The sequence below is a fragment of the Hippoglossus stenolepis genome, chromosome 8, assembly GCF_022539355.2.
Source record: "Hippoglossus stenolepis isolate QCI-W04-F060 chromosome 8, HSTE1.2, whole genome shotgun sequence".
Classification (NCBI taxonomy): domain Eukaryota; kingdom Metazoa; phylum Chordata; class Actinopteri; order Pleuronectiformes; family Pleuronectidae; genus Hippoglossus; species Hippoglossus stenolepis.
The window spans coordinates 19886779-19908148 of NC_061490.1; the positions used below are offsets into that span (position 1 = coordinate 19886779).

General features: G+C 40.7%; 3 protein-coding genes and 1 non-coding gene across 4 annotated transcripts; 2 read left to right on the forward strand and 2 right to left on the reverse strand.

Annotated features, from left to right (window-relative positions):
- The first annotated feature begins 2386 nt into the window (after nt 1–2386).
- Nucleotides 2387–9807, forward strand: LOC118113744 (cytochrome P450 4B1). Its single transcript, XM_035163697.2, has 12 exons — nt 2387–2723; nt 3256–3400; nt 3537–3581; nt 3670–3797; nt 4231–4355; nt 4489–4643; nt 5389–5495; nt 6063–6253; nt 6349–6482; nt 6765–6829; nt 7347–7429; nt 8340–9807. Exons 1-12 carry the CDS (start codon nt 2544–2546, stop codon nt 8506–8508), a joined length of 1527 nt encoding a protein of 508 aa, XP_035019588.2. The 5' UTR covers nt 2387–2543; the 3' UTR covers nt 8509–9807.
- On the reverse strand, nt 9001–14417 carry ppp1r8b (protein phosphatase 1, regulatory subunit 8b). Its single transcript, XM_035163698.2, has 7 exons — nt 14308–14417; nt 13798–13858; nt 13341–13494; nt 12324–12541; nt 11725–11869; nt 11325–11389; nt 9001–11166 (listed from the first exon to the last, which is right to left on the reverse strand). Exons 1-7 carry the CDS (start codon nt 14361–14363, stop codon nt 10813–10815), a joined length of 1053 nt encoding a protein of 350 aa, XP_035019589.1. The 5' UTR covers nt 14364–14417; the 3' UTR covers nt 9001–10812.
- Nucleotides 13571–13730, reverse strand: LOC118114410. The gene has a single exon (XR_004697448.1). It is a non-coding gene; the product is annotated as a small Cajal body-specific RNA 1 (non-coding RNA).
- A 1250-nt stretch (nt 14418–15667) lies between the features above and the next one.
- themis2 (thymocyte selection associated family member 2) lies at nt 15668–21201 on the forward strand. The gene is made up of 6 exons (XM_035164179.2): nt 15668–15840; nt 16230–16370; nt 16454–16855; nt 17799–19012; nt 19263–19380; nt 20058–21201. The coding sequence occupies exons 1-6, from the start codon at nt 15738–15740 to the stop codon at nt 20153–20155; spliced, it is 2076 nt and encodes a 691-aa protein (XP_035020070.1). The 5' UTR covers nt 15668–15737; the 3' UTR covers nt 20156–21201.
- Nucleotides 21202–21370: the final 169 nt, after the last annotated feature.

The following is a 21370-nucleotide window of genomic DNA, read 5'->3' on the forward strand; positions in this document are numbered from 1 at the left end:
CTGCCACTTTTTATAGTTTATTGTGTGCAGAGATTGTTATTCAAAAAAGTCTATGGTGCAAAGGGAAGCTAGAAAACTCTGTGTTCATCTGTACTGGCAGATTTTGCATTTGTGTAATGTTTAATAGAAGAACAGATATGTATTTAGAAGAATGTACAGATGTGTTTCTGTGACTTAACTCTAAGTTTACGAGAGTTGCTCAGGGGACTATAAATGTTTATGGCTTCCCCCACTGGGCAAATGGTCACGGCAGGAGTCACTCAGTGTGTTTGATATAGTTGGGTGAGGGGATCCTGTATTGCAGAGGTCACTAACAGGCGGACCGCGGTCCGGGTCCGGACCCAGAAGCCGTCCCGTACGGATCCGGACCTACAGCCAAAACAGAAGGTTATGATTTAAAACCTGACGGGGCGCTTCTATTTGTAATCAGCGCAGCTTCTGTAGTCTTTACGGTAGTCGTTTAGCGGATGAGAAACGCACAGACCAATTGCATGCGAGTTAAGCCATCCCACGTGATACCACTCAGCCAATCAAGTCTGTGCATTCCAGGCGGTAAACATTGCGACTCTACAGTGCAGACAGATGAGAGAGTTAGAGGCAAGTTACACATGAAAAGACGGTAGAAAGAAAAAGAAAGATAGAGATACAGGTAGAGAAAACAAAGGGAGAGATACAGAGGAGTGAGACGGAGAAAGGGAGAGAAACAGAGGAGTGAGACGGAGAAAGGGAGAGAAACAGAGGAGTGAGACGGAGAAAGGGAGAGAAACAGAGGAGTGAGACGGAGAAAGGGAGAGATACAGAGGAGTGAGACGGAGAAAGGGAGAGATACAGAGGAGTGAGACGGAGAAAGGGAGAGAAACAGAGGAGTGAGCTGGAGAAAGGGAGAGAAACAGAGGAGTGAGCCGGAGAAAGGGAGAGATACAGAGGAGTGAGCTGGAGAAAGGGAGAGAAACAGAGGAGTGAGCTGGAGAAAGGGAGAGAAACAGAGGAGTGAGACGGAGAAAGTGGAGAGATACAGAGGAGTGAGACGGAGAAAGTGGAGAAACAGGAGTGAGACGGAGAAAGTGGAGAAACAGGAGGGAGCTGGAGAAAGTGGAGAAACAGGAGTGAGCTGGAGAAAGTTGAGAAACAGGAGTGAGACGGAGAAAGTGGAGAAACAGGAGTGAGACGGAGAAAGTTGAGAAACAGGAGTGAGACGGAGAAAGGGAGAGAAACAGACGAACAAAGTGGGGGAGTGGGATATAAGAGGGGAAGAAAGTGATTCTAAAACTGTTCAATTGTTAAGATGTGTTGAGATTTATTATCTGTAAAATTGGTTGAGACTTTTGAGTCAAGATGTGAAACAGAAAAAGGGAAATTCAAGCTTTTGCTCCCTTTATTTTATTTTTCTGAAGTTAAGCCCTTTATTTGAACATGCACAATTTTCACATTTTATTTATTTTCTCTTATTTTGAAATGCAGCCCTACTTTTATTTAGTTAATGAGAGAACATTATACATATCTGCAATCATACATATATGTTCAGTTCTATGTTACGTGACAATAAATATTGTCAAAAAGTTTTTGAATCGTACTGAATTCATTTGATTTGACAGTCAGGTATTTAGTACATGCAGATGTTGATAGAACTACTAGGCTACTTAAATATATATCACACTAAATAGTTAGACATTATGATCTTCCGGAACTTTGCTTCAAGAAATTTTCTCTAACTGGACCTCTTTACATTTTAGTTGAATACCCCTGCTGTATTGTATACAGGACTGGGGTCTTTTATCTTGTCACACCAGAAGTCACACCAGGGGTTTGGGACAGAGATGGAGACAGGATGTCTGACAATGTATAATTGTGTATGATTAAAGAGAAATTGCCACCACACATCCTACCTGGATAATCTGCAAAAAATATGTTATTGTCATTGTTTATCATAGAATGAAACTGAATTTGTTTTATTATTATAATTGTTTATATGCAGGAAGGCTATCAAAATCAGATTATGTAACTAACCTGTTAATAATCCTTATATTATGATTTACTCATAATCTGTCATCCTATACTTATTCGCCGGGATGATATCTTTATTATCTGTCGAATATTTCTGAAGACATATCTTTACAATATGTCCAGTATTTCTGAAGACACATCTTAAATGTCTGTCGAGTATTTCTGAAGACAGCTGTGCCATCGGGGAGATAACGATCTCCTTTGTTTATCCAACATTTAGGGAGAGATTGTTGTCCTCGTACCACGTGGCCCGCGGGTTCACTTCACTCCTGTAACAAGTGGGTCTCAAAGTCGTGTCATCAACAACATTGACGAAGTGGTTGGTCGAACTGTGTCCGGTGTGACCCGGAAAAGAATAAACAACAACAGATTCTCTGATTTGTCACGAGAGAGAGAGAGAGAGAGAGAGAGAGAGAGAGAGAGAGAGAGAGAGATGTTTGCCCTGCAGACTCCTCCTCTCACCATCCTAAATCCTCGCACTTAAATAACATCAGATTGAAGAGTTTCTCCTGCACCAGGAGTTTCTCCTCCTCCTCAGTATGGACTTCACCGGGGCTCTCGTGACTTGGCCCCGCATGCATCACTTGTTCGCTGTGCTCTGTCTGGTCACTGTTGTTTATAAACTCAGTCTCCTGTTGGCGAAGAGAAAAGCTGCGTTCAGAAACACCGAGTGTTTCCCCGGACCCCCGGGACACTGGCTGTTCGGACACGTCCTTCAGGTAAAGCATTCTGCAGCCTCTGTAACTCAGCTGTTAGACAGCACCCTGCACTGGGACCAGTTCATGGATGAGCCATCATCATTAACAGTGGTGGAATATCACCACACATTTATGTTGTGATGTTCATCCACACCTCAAGTGTCAGTATTCCAGTGTTTGCATTAATACTTTCACTCCACTATATTTCACTGGTACTGGTACTGCACTATATTTATCTGACATTTGTTAGCATTATTTCAACTTACATGTTATTTAAGTGAATGAAATAATATTGTGTTCACTAAAACATTATATTGATCAATAACATAATGATGTGGTGACATAATATTAAAGTAAATACCTTCACCTTTATTATGTGTACTTATTCATACTTGGCACATTTAGCTAATAATAGTCAAGTTCAGTCCTGCACACGAGAGACACACAGTTGGTAAACATCATGACTCAAGCATAAGAAACACTCGTTCATAGAGGACGGGCAAACTGTGCAGGTTAATGTTTTATGTTTCACATGTTTGGATTGTTCTTTCAGTTTAAACAAGATGGCACAGACTTTGACAAGTTGCTGGGGTGGGCCCAGCAGTACCCGTATGCTTTCCCACTGTGGTTTGGTCCCTTTACTTGTTTCGTCAATATTCACCACCCAGATTATGTAAAAACCATTCTGACATCAACAGGTGTGTTAGCTTTTGTTCTTTTTTTTATGATAAATCCTTATAACAGTGTGGTCAAATGTGCTTTCCATATGCAATACAATGAAGAAAAACAAAAGGGTCAAAGTAACAAAACCTCTGTGTGTTTGTTTCCTAACAGAACCAAAAGATGATGTGGCGTACAGGTTTATCAAGACTTGGATTGGTAAGACTATTTCTTGTCTGTGTGTTTCATCATTACAGGTTGTTGTTTTTAGATTGTAATTCACATGCACATATTCTGTCTGTTTCAGGGGATGGTTTATTGGTGTCAAAGGGTCAGAAGTGGTTTCGCCATAGACGGCTCTTGACGCCAGGTTTCCATTATGATGTCTTGAAACAATACGTAAAATTGATGTCAGATTCTGCTATAATTATGTTGGTATGTAAATCACAATGCATACAAGGTTAATAAAACTCAAAGTATTGAAGTAGCAATTAAAGTACAGCAAGAGGAGGCTTTCTTGAATCAAAGTAAAGGAATAGTTCACAGAAAAATGAAAATTCACTCATTATCTACTCACCACCTGGGGCGTGCACACATAGACATCAGAGGGGGCTTCAAATATAAATGTCGAGGCTTGGATGACATCACAGGAGCAGGATGTGGTTTTTTACATCTGAGGAGGAGGTCCTGTTTACTTCAATTGTATTTGGTTTACCTCTAAAACACTTCACACACACCTCCATTGGCACAGTGATGAGTAGATAATGAGTATCTAAATTTTTGCGGTGAACTATCCCTTTAATGAGTCTGTTGGAGTTTTTCTCCATCTCCTGCGGAGAAGTCACATCTGTTCTCTTACTGTTGCCAGGACAAATGGGAAAGTTATGGAGACACCAACAAGTCCTTTGAACTGTTTGAACATGTGAGCCTTATGACACTGGACAGCATCCTGAAATGTGCATTCAGCCACAGCAGCAACTGTCAGACCGAGGGGTGAGTCCATAAAAACTGTCCTTCCACCATTCACAGTCTCAATTCGATGTTCTCATTTCTTTACTTCCTCAGCTGTCTTATTCATGTGTGGAAGAAATAAAGCTGTTAATATTTGTCCACATTTTCATTTCAGTGGAACAAATGCGTACATCAAAGCCGTGTATGAACTCAGTGATCTGGTCAACCTGCGGTTCAGGACGTTTCCATACCACAACGACCTCATTTTCTACCTCAGCCCACACGGCTTTAGATTCAGGAAAGCGTGCAGGGTTGCTCACAGTCATACAGGTAAGCTCTGCTGCTGCACACATCATTTGATGAATGATCATCAGAAACAACTCACACATATCAATGGTACTCAGGGACGTGCACAGACATTTTGGGGGGCAGGGGCACAAGTGAGAGAAAGGGCACTTCTCATAATGATTTATAAAAAAAAAAAAAATTGAAACCAAAATATTTGTATAGTATAACATCTCTGACTAGCTTAACAATTTATTTTAATACCCTCACACAATTGTTAAATACTCAACAGTAGGACAATTAATAGTTATTAGATGATGAGCCTACAATCAAAATTATGCAGTTTAAGGCAGGACACTACAGGCAAAAACATTGCTTTTTCATGCACTGGTCAACTTCCGGGGCGTCGCTTCTTCTGCAACAATGAAGTTAAAACACTGCGCTGTGTCTTAACCCTCTTGGCCTGATGTGTCTCATAAACTCTCTAGAGAATCAAACAAACACAAAGTAAACGTCAGCACTGTACGTGTCCTAATAACTTGTGATCAGTGTTTATTGTTAAAGTGTAAAGTGAGCGCAGGTCAAAGAGGGAGTGAGGAGGAAGCAGACTCCGACAGAGACTCAGACAAAGCTAAAAACAACATGAATCGATTATGTTCTGTCTCTGCATCGATGCATCTAAGAATCAAGACATGTCCACACCTCTAGGTCTCTAGTGCTCTGATTATGATGCATTGTGCATAGCCAGATTGGGTCTGCAACTACTCATCCATTATCTTGTGCTTTTAAGAGGATGTCATAAGAAAGAGAAAAGAAGCACTGAAGGAAGAGAAGGAGCTGGACCGGATACAGGCCAAGAGAAACTTGGACTTCCTGGACATCCTTCTCTGTGCAAGAGTATGTTTTATGATATAAGGCTCCAACCTGTGATTTTACAAAATTACACGTTATCTCAATAATAACAATATTAATTAAAACAATATTATTGTTATTTATTCATTTTTGTATTATTGTTGTTGATTATTATTTTAAACTGTATTTATATAGCACTTTTCATAGCATAAAATGCAGCTTAAGTTTCCATCCAAATGTTGGGGAAATGTTTAATGAAATTTTATTTCCATCAATTATTTAAAGATCCTTCGTGATATGCAGCAGACTAGCCAGTGGCACAACTGTAACTCAGAAAGAGCATGACATACTCATCTTTTTTCACTCACAGTTAGAAAGCATACTTCCCTCAGCCATCATTAACCCCACCTTTGACCTGGTGAAGGTGTAAACAGACGTGTTATCTCCCTGACTTCCATTACCCAACACCAACCAACCTCACTGCCTTTTCTTGTGCTTTTATTATGAGGTCATGGTGCTTTACAAGTAAACCAGATACTGTCTATTTCTATTAGCTGTCATAGTAGTAGCAGTGGCAAATGTGTTATTTTTGTATTTTTATCGCACCTTTAGGACGAGAGTCAGCAGGGTCTGTCAGATGAAGATTTACGAGCAGAAGTGGACACCTTCATGTTCGAGGGCCATGACACCACAAGCAGCGGCCTCGCTTTCATCCTCTACTGTCTTTCCTGCAACCCAGAACACCAGCAGAAGTGCAGGGACGAGATCACGGAGGTCCTGCAAGGCAAGGACACCATAGAGTGGTAAGCTTGTTTACTGAAAACACTGGCATGTGCAGTGAAAGGCAATCTGTGCTGGATTGGGCGAGTGCTAACATTGTATTTTATTGTATTTTTAGGGATGATCTTAATAAAATTCCATACACTACAATGTGCATAAAAGAATCCCTTCGTCTTTACCCTCCTGTACCGGGAATGGCCAGACAACTCACCAAACCCATGACCTTTTGTGATGGGAGGACTTTGCCTGAAGGTCTGTGGTGCATTCATGTCGGTAGTTACAAGTAGAGAACATGATGGTGTCTCAGTTAACAGTTTTGTTTTAAAGTTAAACATTAATAGATAAGATGGCAAACTGTAACCTGGAACTGGAACCTTTACCCTACTGGTTAAAGCTAGAATATTAACTTTTATAGGTATCATTTTAGTTTTATGAATTCGTTCTTCAGCGCATACAAACTGTTATAACATAATATATTGTCCGATCCATGCATATTCCTCAATTAAAATACCCCTATTTTTTTCATGTTGGTAGGTTGTCTTGTTGGAACAAGTGTCTATGGGATTCACATGAATGCAACCGTCTGGGAAAACCCTTATGTAAGTCAAGATCATTAGAGAAGAATTACGATCCCTCTTTACTGTACACATAACATGTTAAATAATTGAAGAGCAAACTGGTGATTTTCTAAGAGACCAGAGGCCGTGTTCAGGCCCTGCATCAGAACGTGTCTCCTTATACGTCTGAAGTGGAAGTTTCACACTGGCTCATGCGAGTTGTCGTGGTTTAGTCACTCAGTGTATAACTTGATGTAATTGATTTTTTTTTTACCACAAGGTCACACTGATCTGCTTTTTTAAGTGGAGTGCCAGTGGCGTCATGTCATATCCTCGTGACTCTTGTAAAAACTAACAAAGTGCCTTACTTACATAAAAACATGACAAATAGTAAAAGACACAGAGGAGAAAAGGTAACACAGGAAATTAGCAAGACAACTATAACAGGGGGAAAATACATTAATGACAAATATTACTGCATGACCAAATAAGAAAATGGACATAAATGTGTGATTTATGCCACACTGATGTTTGTTTTATCCTTCTTTCATCATCATAGGTCTTTGACCCACTGCGCTTCCTACCAGAGAATGTCTCCAAAAGGTCACCTCACGCATTCGTGCCCTTCTCAGCTGGGTCAAGGTTTGTCCACACATGAGCTTGGCAGGGAGGTTTTCAGTCTACAGCTGTCATAATACTCAGTTCAGGATGTGTAGCCTCACACTTGCCTTCTTTTCACACACACAATAAAAAGCCAGGTAAATCAGGTAAGATTGAGGGTTAGTGTATTCCAGGATTGATCTAATTTGAAAAAGTCCAGAAACCCCCAGAAACCCCAAAAGAAAATATCAGTTTTATTCCTCAGAGTAGGATATCAAGCTTAAAAAAAGACTGATGAATATGAGACTTCAGTTCAGATTGTGTGTGTGTCTCTCCTCATGTTGCCATGGGAGCAATGGAATTGTTTGTACCGTGGTAACTTGACCCAAAGCGGCCGTGTTACATGTTACTTGGGGACATGGAGGCTTTATGAAAAAAACAAAAGAGCCAGGAATGCAAATGAGTTTGAGGCACTTCAGGAGCAGTGTTTTCTCTGCTGCAGGCTTTGGCCTCTGTATCGTAGCAGAATGTTCACATGCAAAAAAGACACTTAAAATAATTCTTTAGGCTCATTCATGCTCTACTGAAAAAGCAACAGGTTTTAGGTGCAAAAATGTTTCAGTTTGGTTAATCGAAAAAACCAACCAGCTGAATGCACCAAGATTACTTCAGAGATAGTATCTTCACACAGAGAACCAAGGTTACAACATAACCAAGAGATGACAACTATGACAACATACCACAAACACAGAACAAGATTCAAAACAGTGGTCAAGTGTAATTTCCCAACAAAACTGATGACTTCACCGCAGAGCTATTTGTTAAGGTGTTACTATAATTCACTCCCTTGCACTTACTGGTATTATGTCTGCACACGTGAAATGAGATTTCCCCAAATAAAATTGCTCAAGTTCCTCGCGTTGTTTCACCATTGTACGTTTTCCTCCAACAGAAACTGCATCGGTCAGAACTTCGCCATGAACGAGATGAAAGTGGCAACAGCCCTGACACTGAGGAGATATCAGCTGACAGAGGACCCCACTTGCAAACCCAAAATAATTCCCCGACTGGTGCTGCGCTCACTCAATGGCATCCACATTAAAATCAAACCTGTAGTATAGATACTTGTTTTGAAAATGGATTGAGAAATAACACGTTCCTTTCTGCTTTTTAATCGTGGGCGATAGCTGATTTAAAGCCAGGTCAAACTAATGAAAAGTGTACTTATATTTTGTTTGCCTTTTTGCGTGTTATGTTTTGAGTATTGTAGTGTGAACGTTTAATTTGGATTATTTCTATGAACAGTAAACTGTCACCTTTTGAAGCTAATACTAAGACTGAGAGACAGTTTCCCCTGAAGTACTTTGAACCATACCCAGAGTACTTATGAGACATTTGTATAACTCCAGAATTAAATGTCATCATCCAGGACGTGGTATCTTATGTTGATCTTATTGACTTGCTTCTGGTGTTTGCTTTGTACACACGTGCAACTCCTGAAGATACGGCTTGTCAAAGTACTTTCCCGTAAACAAATTTTCATCAGGTATATCAGAATACAGGCAATTCATATCGGAGCAAGTACAAGGCAACAGCTTAAAACACCGTAGAGGTTATGAGTCAAAAGTAAGTCATTTCTTTATTTACAGTCATATGATTACAAAATCCACAGGCCCACAATGACAAAAAAAGTCACCAGCAGTTTGAAAAAATGAAACACTGTCTTTTTATCTCCAATATTCAGTCTTTCATTTATTTGAAGATCCTGTGAAACAGCCACTTTATTATCAGGGAAAGCAGTGCATCTCTATGGGTGACCACCTGCCTGTTCTTTTAACTCTGACCAACCTTTTTTACATAACTACGAGCCAAGTTTACACTAAACATGATCCCTCGTGGTCAAACAACCAGCACTGTCCTTCCTATCTTTGAACCAGGGCGTGGTCATTGTTTGGTTTTTCCTCAAAATCCTGGCTCCTCACCTCTGCTCCTCATGTGTAAACTGTTGAGTGTCATATACCTGCCATTAACTGGTTGGGGACACTAGCAGGGATTACCTGAGAGCTCTTTTTACAAGATAATTGCCTTGATAGCCCATTTAAAACCCTCTCTTTCCTCCAAGAGGAAATACAAAGAGTATCAAGGAGGCATTGTTAAAATGAAAGCCATATACTAGGTGTGATTACCATTACTCCTCTCCACCTTTCAATAATAGCAAAAAACAACTAATAAAAGTGATTGCGCCATTTCATAGGATCGTATCTTGACTATAGACTACATGGTTTACTGTGTGTGTATTTAATGCCTATGACTTAGTTTGGCTCTGTAAAACAAAAATATTAACAGTATCTGCACCAGACTCTGTTGCATGTGAGAGATGCTAACATGCTACAATACCATTAAAACTTCCTACATCCAAACCTCTCTGTTCTTGCTATTTTGCCACAAACTTGGTATTTGTTACTGTGGAGTCCATTTTATTAGGTTGCTACTTAGTAACAGTTCAAATTAACACTCAAAGTAGAAAATAAAATAAAGAACCGTCATGTATTTACAGGACACTGAAGCTGGAAAAGTCGGCAACAAACAGTTAAAAAATATACAGGAAAAAATGTTTAAGGACACATGATCAACATCTGCAGAAGAACCCAAATTAATGCCTAAAGGCTTTAAATAGCACTTTCATGGAACGCCATTAAGCTTTTGGACGAGGTTAAGTGAAGTGCAACAAGCTACAAACAATTGTACTTGCAGGTTTTCAGTGACACCTCAGAATAGACCTGTGAACACAAGTCGGCTTCTTGTGGCTTCTAGGAAATATGCAAAACACTTTAGTCAGTCGTGATGGCCGAATAGATTGTGTGAGCGTCCTCACATTGTGTCAAAATAAAAAGCAGCCGTGTTTTCACAGAGACTGACTCCGTGTGTGGCGTCTTTGACTTTTCACAATAAAATATCTCATACAAAAGTACTTTTAAGCCATTTGTTTAATAGCATTATCAAAATATTGACGACGTGAAAAAACTGTTGAAATATGTTTAGTAGAAAAAAACTGTTCTTGACATCCATCACATCAAAAACATAACTTGTTGACCCACGATTTCCTTGTAGCCTGTCACTCACACGGGTATATTTCATTGCCAATCTGGTACTAAATGCTCACAGCCAAGTCTGTTGATTATGTCTTTTATATTTGTTCACAGTCACAAAGATTGAACTCTTCCTGCCAAAATATCAACTGCTGACTTAATAAAGTGGACGATGTCTTGAGACGCGGCAATATTAAATTGCGTGATTTCTTTCTGATGATAATGTGTAACACAACAAATTAATAAAAAAAGGGAAGCGAGTGACTCCACCTCTGCCAGGTCACAGTTCCTGGTGTAATACTGGTAACCTGAGAGTCAGCAGCTTTAACAAACTGGTTAGATGAGTAGTGAAGGGGTGGGTTTCTTGCCCGGCCAAGCTTCTTTGGCATATTTCTTTTTGCGTGGCTCGTTGTGGGTCTCTGGTAGATAGGGGGCTATAACAGGGGTGGGGTTGAGGGTGACAGGAGGCTGGGGAGCCTCTGGAGCCAGGTCCACCTCTGGTGCTGGATTAGGGAAGGGCAGGGGAAGCCCTCCCTGCATGGCAGCACCTCCCGGAGCTCCAGTTGGCTGGTTCTCATGACTAGTGGGAGGTAAGTCCCCGTATAGACCCCCGCCCAAGCTGTAGATGTGGATACGTTTTGAAGTCATGTCATCCAGACCCAAGGTGTTTTGGCCGTCCGATCGCCGTTTCTACAGCAATGATGACAGAGTATTAACTTTCAAAGTCACACAGTTAATGCAGTTCTTTGCTAAGTAACCCAACCCAACACTGATATGATGTATCCAGTCCACTCAGATTTCACAATTTTAAATCAGGCATTTAAAAAAAAAAAAAAAACACAGGTTACCTTGATGGGGACGACGGCCGTCTGCACCATATTTCTAAAGCGTCCCACCGAGGGGTCAATATCCTCTGCAAATAGAAAACAGTGTTAATATTTTGTTATTAACATTTACTCTCACAAAAAGTAGAAATGCACATATCTGATCAGTGTAATAGTTTGGTTATGAATTTACACCATGAAGAGAGGCAACTCACTGCAAAAACAAATTAATCAATATCGTTATGACTAAAAAGTCTGGAAAAATGTTTTCAATCGAAGAGTAAACTTGTTTTTAGAATAAAGTTAAATATTAACTGAAATGACAATCAATATCTAATTTCCTTTTGCATTACATGCTGTTAAACCTACCCACGAGTCGTGTAAATGTTTCTTGTGCTATTTTGTTACTGTCTTTTATTTGTACCTGGATTAATGATGGCGTCCTCCTCACTGAAAGTAACTCTGGAGCTCCTCCGTTTCCTCTTAGGCCTCTGGATTTCAAGGTTTCCCTCTTCGATGGTTAGGAGCGAGATGCGCTTGTTGTGAGCTGTGTTGAACTCTGTCAGGTTCTGTCATTTTATTCATCAAAAGAAAATAAATTGCAATGTGGTATGACCAGGACATCTGTACTCTATAACAAAACACCAGTAAAGTGGACAGGAAAATAATAAGACGCATCATAAACATGACTACTCTTTATGCCTGTTGCCTATTTATCATTCATCTTACTTTAATAGTATATTCCCTAAATTTTCGACAATGCCTTATGCATTTAAACCACTCTGACAATCTACGATCTTTGAGAATGAAAATAAAATGCTATGTATTACACTTTAAAAATATATATAAAGGTCTCAAATAGAATTTTAACATTTCAATTTTATTAGAAGTCTTCCTAAAGCAGCAACTTGTGGTTTAAAAGGTGATAATCAAGAAATACCATGCAGATCTTTTCTTCGTCTTTGGTTTAGTTTATAGTATACAATGAGAATATTGTTACTATCATCAAGAAAATAAACATACCTCTAGCTCCGTCTCTTCTTCTGGAAGCCCAAGCAGCCCTTTTAGTTCCTCATCCTCTCCCGCCTTACTGTCCCCTGAACCAGCAGTGCCTTGGGTTTGGGGTTTCTCTCTGATGGTGTAGGTCCGCGTCGAGGCCCCGAAAGATATCGTAGAGTCTATGGGGACCTGCTGAGGCTTGTGTGCCTCTAGACGGATGTGTCCGAGGAAAGTACCGTGTGCTAAAATATAAAACGTGATTCAGTCCTGGTGTCAAAACATGTGCTGATGTCACACCAAGCATATGAGACGGAGCAGCAGTTTAAGATCAACCAATCAACTTGTATTTATCAAGTTTTTGATATAAAGTCTATCAGTCTGTCTATGATTCATTTTCTAAATTTAATTTAAGATTAGATAGGAGTTCCACGTTATATTAATTCGCAGATTATTTCCCCACAGGACTTATGAGCTGTGTGTAACCTGAGTGTCATATATTTACCGGAGCTTAATATCACAAAGTTGGATATCGGACATTTGATACTAATCCACTGTTAGCACATTTGGCCAGTGGAGCCAAAAGTGACAATTTGTGCCTCACTTATCACACAGCGCAAAAGAAAATAAACATATGCAACACAAGCAAAGTTTGATACCTAAAATATATAAAAACCTAATAATGTTTCCATGTGATAACCCAGAGCTGAGTGCGACAAACAGCCCAAACCTCAAACATATTAAATGTATACTTATATAAAAGAATAAAGCAGGTAAATTCAAATTAAAAAGCTGGAACTTTTTTTACTTAAAAATTACTCATCAATTGTCTGGTTTTCTGACTGCTGAATTACAATGAATAGAATTAAGATTGACTAATTGGTTCTACTATAATTTATGTGACCTGTAGAGAAAAGAAGTATTGTTAGCAAGTCAGTTGTATTACTCTATCAGCCCTTTGCACGTATGTCAAACTCTTCCAGACAATGATCCTAAACATGAAATGAATATACACAGTGGGTGTGTCTGTGAATAGTGTCTTACTGCTGTTGAGGTCTATGAGAAAGACCCTTTTCAGGTGTTTGTGGTAGACCAGGGCGGCGTGGACACGTGAGCAGGACTGGTGGTCGATGGTGAAGTCACACCAGTCGGGGTTCCTCCCAAACAGGTAGTACTTCTTTTCATCAATGATGAGTTTCTGCGGGGACAGATGTGTAGCGTCACAGTCGGAGCAGCAGCCGGTGGAAAGTGTCTGTAAACAATCTGCAGTGTGTCTCTGTGCCTCTGATTCATAACTCAACAGTGATGCTCCCCACTGCCAAGCTTAAATCTCAGGGCTGAGGTTGCTCTTGCACCGTTTGAAACCCATGCAGCCACACATGACCCAATCCCAGAGTGGGACTGCGTCGACTGTCAGGCTTGTATCTGGTGCATTCACGGACTCACGCATTGACACAACCAATAAGTGATGGTTAATGAGCATTTCCAAGCTTCCACTCACTTCTATCAGTTTGTCTCCCTTCATCACGTCTAGATGGAGCCCTTGAGGAGCCTTCCCTGCCCTGGAGGGAAACAGATAGGGGACGGTTTAAACATTTAAAACACCCTGGACTACATGCATGGCTGAAACACATGTGATTAATTGATACATTAGCTCTGTAACAGCTCGCACCCCAACCTCTCCCTAACATGTTACATCTACTGCATTAGTGCCACAGACCAAGGGAAGGGGTATAAGGTTAGATTGAATATTAAGGTATCGTGTCCTGGTCACGTGAACCTTCCTGTACATGCACCTTCTTGCATAAAATAAACCCCATTAATACATTAATTCCAGCGTTACTGAGTTAGCTCGTTAGCTTGCGCAGATGCTAACGCTAGCTGCACTGGCCACAAGCTTCTCTGCAAACGAAGGAGACAAGAATAAATTCCCGAGCGTAGTTTAGCCTGTTCGCATCAAACCGTTCGCCACGAACACACCGCCGCCACTTCAACACGTGCGTTTCCTCACCATGTCGGACAATCAAAAGGAGGGGGACTACTCTCTGTGCTTATTTTAGTCGCCATCTTGCCTCATCTTCGCGGAGCCGCGCGGCATGATGGGAAAAGCGTCCCCGTGGCATGACGGGAGTTGGAGTTTTCGAGCTCGAAAAGCCCTTTGCGGCCAAGTTAGACCCAATTGGACCTAAACTGTTGTTGTGTTGTTATCAATGTGCGAAATGTAACGTGAGACGGAACCAAAATGTGAATGAGTGAAGGAAGTTACAAAGAACAAGAACAGATGTCAGTTCCCCCGAGAACCACTAGAGGACCTCAGATTGCTAATTAGCTGCGTGCAGAATAAGCAAGGTCATCAAATACATCTCATTTGTGCTGTTACAGTTGTGAACAAATATAAATATTGTGTATTCTATTTGACTTTTTATCATCTCTTTAGCATTAAAATGTGTCCTTAATTATTTTCCTTTTTCTGAATTTTTGCATACTTTTAGTTTTGTACGATGAAATGACATTGTAATTTCTGTCATAAGAAAGGTTAAAAAAAAAAGAAAAAAAGTCTGGGAACTCTTTATATTGTAAGGGCCATGCACCAGAGCCATTCCCTCTACGTGAGTTCTGTCAACCTGTGGTTTGATAAGTCAAGAGATCAAACTGGATCACAGAGAAAGAAGTAGACTCAAGAAGTTCAGGCCCATCTTTGAGCATGTTGCAGGGTTCATTTGGAAAGTGTTGTGGTTTTTTTACAGATGCTGTAGAGGCGCTGCCTCGTCGTGTCACTGAGGCGGGGGTAGGATTGTTCTGTAGCACAGATCCGCAGAGGGAAGTGAGGGGGTTCTAAGTTCATCTGAGTCAAGGCACTTTTAATGTGTGAAGGATGTCTCATAGGCTTTAAAAAGCAGTGAGGGAGTAAATGAATAAAATCACTTTTCCACAGAATTCAAGGAACCATTTTCTGACTTGGCTGGAAGATCTGCATCCACACAGTCTGAAATCAAACATTAATGTTGTGTTTTGGCATCTGTGTGACAGACTGAGGGAGCTTTTCTATCCACCCCCCTGTGATCTGTCCTAAGAGTTGCCACGTGATACAAAAACCTGCATCAAAAAGTTGTCAATCTGCTTTACAGAAACAACCTCAGGGTGATGCGAAGTTGTTTTACAATCTTAGAAGGGTAATGGATTTTGTCTGTTAAAGAGTGGAGTACGTCATTCCTTTGGGAAACAACCTTCGTACAGAAACAAACATGCATTAATTTAGCAGACTTTTTTTCCCCCTCGACTTCTCACCGCTGAAAATGCAAGCCCCGTGCAAACAGCTCCAGCAACTTCCTCATTCACATTTGTGGTTTTTGACTGCCAGAGCACCCCCCTGTTTATGTCGTGTTTGTCATTTTCTATCTGCCTTCGCTCTTCATCGCAGCACGCCGAGACACAGCAGTGATGGCAGGCGAAACTGCACTGCCACTTCAACAGTTGATCGCATCATGGGACGATAAGTGTCTGCCAAAGATCCTGCAGGTCGTCTCAGGAGTCTATTTCCAAGGTAAGCCTCTTATTCTTTTATTGATTGTGAACTGAGATTGGGAGCGTAGATGAAGAGAAAGTTGAACAGATGGGAAATGACTTGAGGAGATAAGATTATCTGGTTTCTGTATTGTGTCTGTGTCTATTCCATACATTCATATCTACAGTTTGTAGAATACACTTCTTTTCTTAACCCCCAAACCAAAAGTTATTGCAGCCAAATAAAATATTTTTTCTATTGAAACATTCATATCGTTCCTGATTGATAGTTACAAAATGTTTAAAATTAAATAGGTTTGTGAGGGAGTTGAGTTTTTTTTTTTCTTCTAATGAGTGATCCTGCCTATTTCTGAGTTTTGATCTTGTTCGTTGTTCTTTCTTTGCTCTATTTCTTGCTTTCTCTTTCAGGATCGATATATGAACTCTCTGGAAGCGAAGTGAGCTTTTCTACCGGGGATCTAATAAAGGTCATCCGTATCGAGCTCCAATCAGTTTGCTGCGAAGACATCAGCAACTATGACAAGTTTGAGCTCCCTATCGGCCACACAGGTCGGTCTGTGCTGTGAACAGGGTTGTAGTGGGATCACATAAATGTCTTTTGCAGCAGCCACTGACTCACGTTTGTTTCTTAGGCTTGTACAAGGTTGTTCCAGAGGAGATGCCGTACAGCACGGTAGAGGAGATGGTGAGTCTGAGGCCTGTGGGCCTGGATTCCTGCCTGCCCTTCACTTTCACCAGCAGCTCTAAGATGACCTTTGAAAACTTCACACTGGCGGCTGGCGGAGCTTTGAGGGTGCTCTCCGTTGAGAAGGATCAGGTCCGCTGCCATGTTCAAGGACAACAGGAGGTCTCAGCCGAAGTGTGCATCCCTCTTTCTTCCAAAGGAGAGTTCTATGAATGTGAGAGCGAGGAGTGCTTCAATCTGCAGGAGATCATGTCCTCCGCCAGCCTGCGTAGTCGAAGGTTTCGCAGCACCAAATGTGAACGGCCAGTTTTCCTGAGTCCAATATACCAGGTCCACGCCATCATGACCTGTGAGAATAACCTCCTTTTTTTATTTTGGATTTTTATATTTATTCTTTAATTTCTTCGAATGTCTACACTGAATTTAATAACACTTTTACTTGTCAATGAGGAGCTCACTAAAGAATGATAATATTCATGAATTGTATCTATAAAGAACAAATCAAAGAGGAACTGGTAAAATAGTGTAGTAATAAAACAAATAGGCTACAATAAAATAAATAAAACATGGACAGGAACTAGATAGACACCAGTGTTACATTAAAAAAAAACGTTCCTGTAAAAGTAGAAAAAAAAGGAAATGAGTTTACGGACTAAGTTCCTCAGGTGAAGGAAGCGACCACTGAAGGGCTCTAAACCCTGTGGTGAGACTGGTGATACTGAGAGTGGGAACAGTTTGGAGGGTTTTACCTGACGTAAAAGTAAATTTAAATGAAGTAAAATAGCTCAATATAAAAAAATGAATGCAATACTATTTACATTACATCATGCAGTATACTGTAGAAGTATATATAAGGTGTTGCACAGTTTAGAGAGGTTATTGTATGCAGTTAAGTGGGGATGAATAAATAAGTAGAATAGAATTTACAATGTTCCTAAGTTGGAGAAAACAAAGCTCAGAGTCAACGGTCACATTCCCCCAAACTGCAGGTAGAGTGTGATGATTGAGGACAGGCTCCCAAGATTCCTTCTCAAGTCATAGATTGGGTTGAGAAAATGTCTCTATGTCACCACCAGTCAGCACAAAATATGTATATATGTCTTTAATCTATAACTTCATGATGAATTGGTGTAGATTACCTGACAGTGTTCTGTTTTTCTGCAGAATGAATACTTAAACTTATGACACAATACAATACAACAGTACATTTTGCTGATCATATTTCTGAATGGAGGAATGAGTACGTTTACAGATCATAGTTTCTAAAACTGTTTCTCCCATTTTTTGTACAGTGAGGAAGAATGTGTTGAAGTTCTCGTCCAGCTCAGAGGTGGATGTGATCGATGTCACCGAGCAGTGCAAAGATGTAGCTTTTGTGACCCCGCTCAGTCTGACAGAGGTCCTGTCCCAGCCAGATGAATCGTTCCCAGCAGTGGTGGAGATACTGGAAGGCCCAGAGACCCACTCTCTGTTTAGGTGCAGCTGGCTGCAAGAACTGAGCAAGGGCAGGCACCTGGTTTTCCACAAGAAAGGAACGTCAGCCAGAATTTTATTCTCGAGCCTGAAGAGCCGCAAGGCGCAGCAGTACTTTCTGGTGTCTCAGCAATACGCTGGACGGTTTCGGAGGCGGCCAAGAGAGTTTAACTCCGTGTACGAGCTGTACGTCGCTTCAGTCCAGGCGCTGGGTCTGAGGGTGAGTGTCACAAGGAGCTGTGAGGAGGTTGAGGAGGAGGGCCTGCCTGCGCTCAGTGTGGGGGAACAGCTGGAGATTGTGCGCTGTGGCAGGATGGAGCTGCCTTGTGGAAGCAGAGAGGAACAGAGGCAGTCTGTGGAGGCTCTGCTGTGTCATCGCTTCCAAGAGCCTGATGATGGAGATGATGATGATGATGAAGAGGAGGTCAGGCAGGAGGATGAGAGAGAGGAGATTTCTCTGCCTCTGTACATGCAAGCTCACTTTGTGGAGGTGCTCAAGGACAACAAGAAGTACAGACTCAGGGACTTGGAAAAGGAGTTCAGTTTTCCTCTGGATGTTAAAGTGATGAACCGGGACAATGAAATGGAAACTGATCCACTGGTTGGGCTTACATGTCTCAGAATGGAAGGGGCCATGTCAGAGCCCATCATCCAGGCGAGTCTTCCCCACAGGCCAGAACACTGTTTTGAGATCCCAACACAGTGGCTCTCTATGTCTGTCTCTTTCACCAAGGACTCCCTGCCATGGCCCAGCGATCAGCCCCCTAAGTGCCATATGGACAAGGTCACCGAGGTGACGGATACGTTCTTTTACGAATACCGCAAACAGGAGAACTCGGATGCAGCTCCTCCTCCTCGGCCACCAAAGCGAAATTTGTCTTCTTCAGAAGCTCAGAGAAAATCAATTAAACCTCCAAAGAAATCCTCCAAGGATGAAAAATCGAAACATCGACCAGACGGGAGCGTCCCGACCAAAGAGTTCGCCAATTTGACTCTAAGCAGCAAAAAGAGACACCCAGCTCCCCCACCTCCAGTAAGAATGGCTTTCTTGCATCTATCTCACAGAGCTGTTTAGAATCTGTTGTAGTCCAGCTGTCATTTTTAACCCAACCACACATCTCATGTTACTTAGTAAGGTACGAGACAGTTGACAGACGAGCAACATTTTTCTTCACAATTTAGACTTCTGAGAAACTATGCAAAAACAAGATGCTTCCACTTTTTGCTGCGGTAAAAAGAAGCTGTGAATATGATTCATCTTTTGACTTCCTCCATTTGTGCAGGATATTTTAGATGATCAGCCGCCACCACTTGCACCACGAAAGCAGCCAGCAGCTGAAGTGACAATAGGCAAGGCCCTGCCAAACATGTACATAAAGAGGGAGGATTCTAAAGCGAAAGGTAAATCTTCATAGCTGTTCAGTGCACTCTTACACAACAATGCTGATGTTTTTCTATTGTATATATATATGTAGCACTCTGCCCCAAATCCATATGTCCCAATTGTAGGTGACAATATTTAAATGCAGATTACATGCATATGAAGTTTAAAAAAGGCAAAATAACCAAATATTTGTCATGACAATGAAGGAACATGTAACCCACTAAAAGATCTAAATGAGAGATCTATGATCAAAGAAATCGTATCATGCATTGTCCTAATGGATAAATCAATCATTACTGGTTTTGATGACGAGAATGTTACTCAGAGCGCGAATACCTCCGCCAAGGCCCAACAGTCTCCTTATGAATCTACATTTAAATTCACTGGATCCAGAATTTTATTTGGATCTGCACCGAATTTCACACACACACTCACTAATATCAGTCCCTTGAACATGCCTGGTTGTTTTCATTAAGATCCATGAATAATTCTCTGTGAAATCAATGAGAATGTTGAATCTCACAATGTTAAAGGAAGTGAAAACTTTGTTTCCGTTTCAAACCAAATCCCCCCCACTAAGTTCCGTGGTGAGCCGCCTAGTGGTTTGTGTGTATAACAAACCCAGAAGAAAAGATATTGGGATTTAAAACACTGAATAAAAACACTAACTGACTGTTTCCTTCTTTCCCTCCAGTTGCGGCAGATGTGGACAGTGACCACGACTATGAGACAGTGGATGAAGATTTGTTCACAATGATAAAGGAATCACAGGAAAATGTAAAGTTCTACTAAGAAATTACAGCAGGAAAAGTTCATACTGTAGTTTTGTGGCTCTACTCCCTTGAAATATTTCACGACTGCGTCCCAGAGACCAAGCAACCAAATGCTCCATTAAATCAGATATTGTGTTGAAACTCATATTCCCATGTTAAAAATAATTGGTTTAACATCTGTAAGGTTGGATGTTCCAGCTTGAAAACATGTTATTGAAGTAAAAACAGGGTAAACTATGAGAGCAAGATTTAAAACACCCTGTGGAGCTTTTGGTGAATCATGGTACATCAAGTGTTGTGGACACTTCAGTAATAGCAAATAACGGATGTTGAGACTCTATTCTGGGTTGTGCAACAAAAGTACAAGTACGTTTTATTCAAACTTAGCTAAAACTAACCCCAACCATGTGGTAACTTGGGGCTGAGACTATTTCTTTTTATATATAATAGCTTTACATTGTGCAATACAGCAGTAACTTAATACAATAATACAGTAAAATACAAGAATAAAAACTGCATTCTTGCGTTGAATCAACACCTCACTCTCTCAATAATTGCATATTTTTAAGTTGTGTTTAAGTTGTACTCAGTTGTATTTTACTGTATAAGCTTTTAATGTATGTCAAACTCATTCCTCACACACATAAGTGTTTGCCAAGGCAGCACAATGGTGGCTTCCGCTTCTCGTGGATTCTATAACTACAATAACAGAAAATCTGCCTCCACAACAAAAACCATCAAATTAATGTAGAAAACCAAAAGGTTTTTTTTTACGCTTTGTATCAAATCCTTTTTAATTTAAATTTCATTGAAATCAAATCCATGGTGGAAGAATTGCTTTTCAGTAACACACTGAACTGGAGACATGTCCCTAAAGAAATGAATGTAGGCTTTATTTGAGTGGGGCCTCTTGTATGTATTGAGTGTTATTGTTTTATTTACATTTTGTATAAACATGTTTATTGTGTTGACCAGTCACTTATTGTCAGGTGTGCTGGTCTCTAGTTCTACATTATGTTCAGTTATTTTGATGCAGGTGGACTCAATAAAAGACAAAAATCTTAAGTATATGCTTCATGAGTCAGTTTGTTGTTGCTAAATGTGCAAATACACATGTACACAAATTATATCGATTTAAATCTTATTTAAAATAGCTTGTTCACTGTGGGACTGTGTGGATGGAACACGAAACCAAGGTTTGAAGTGACCTCTACACATTATGTTACGTGTAACT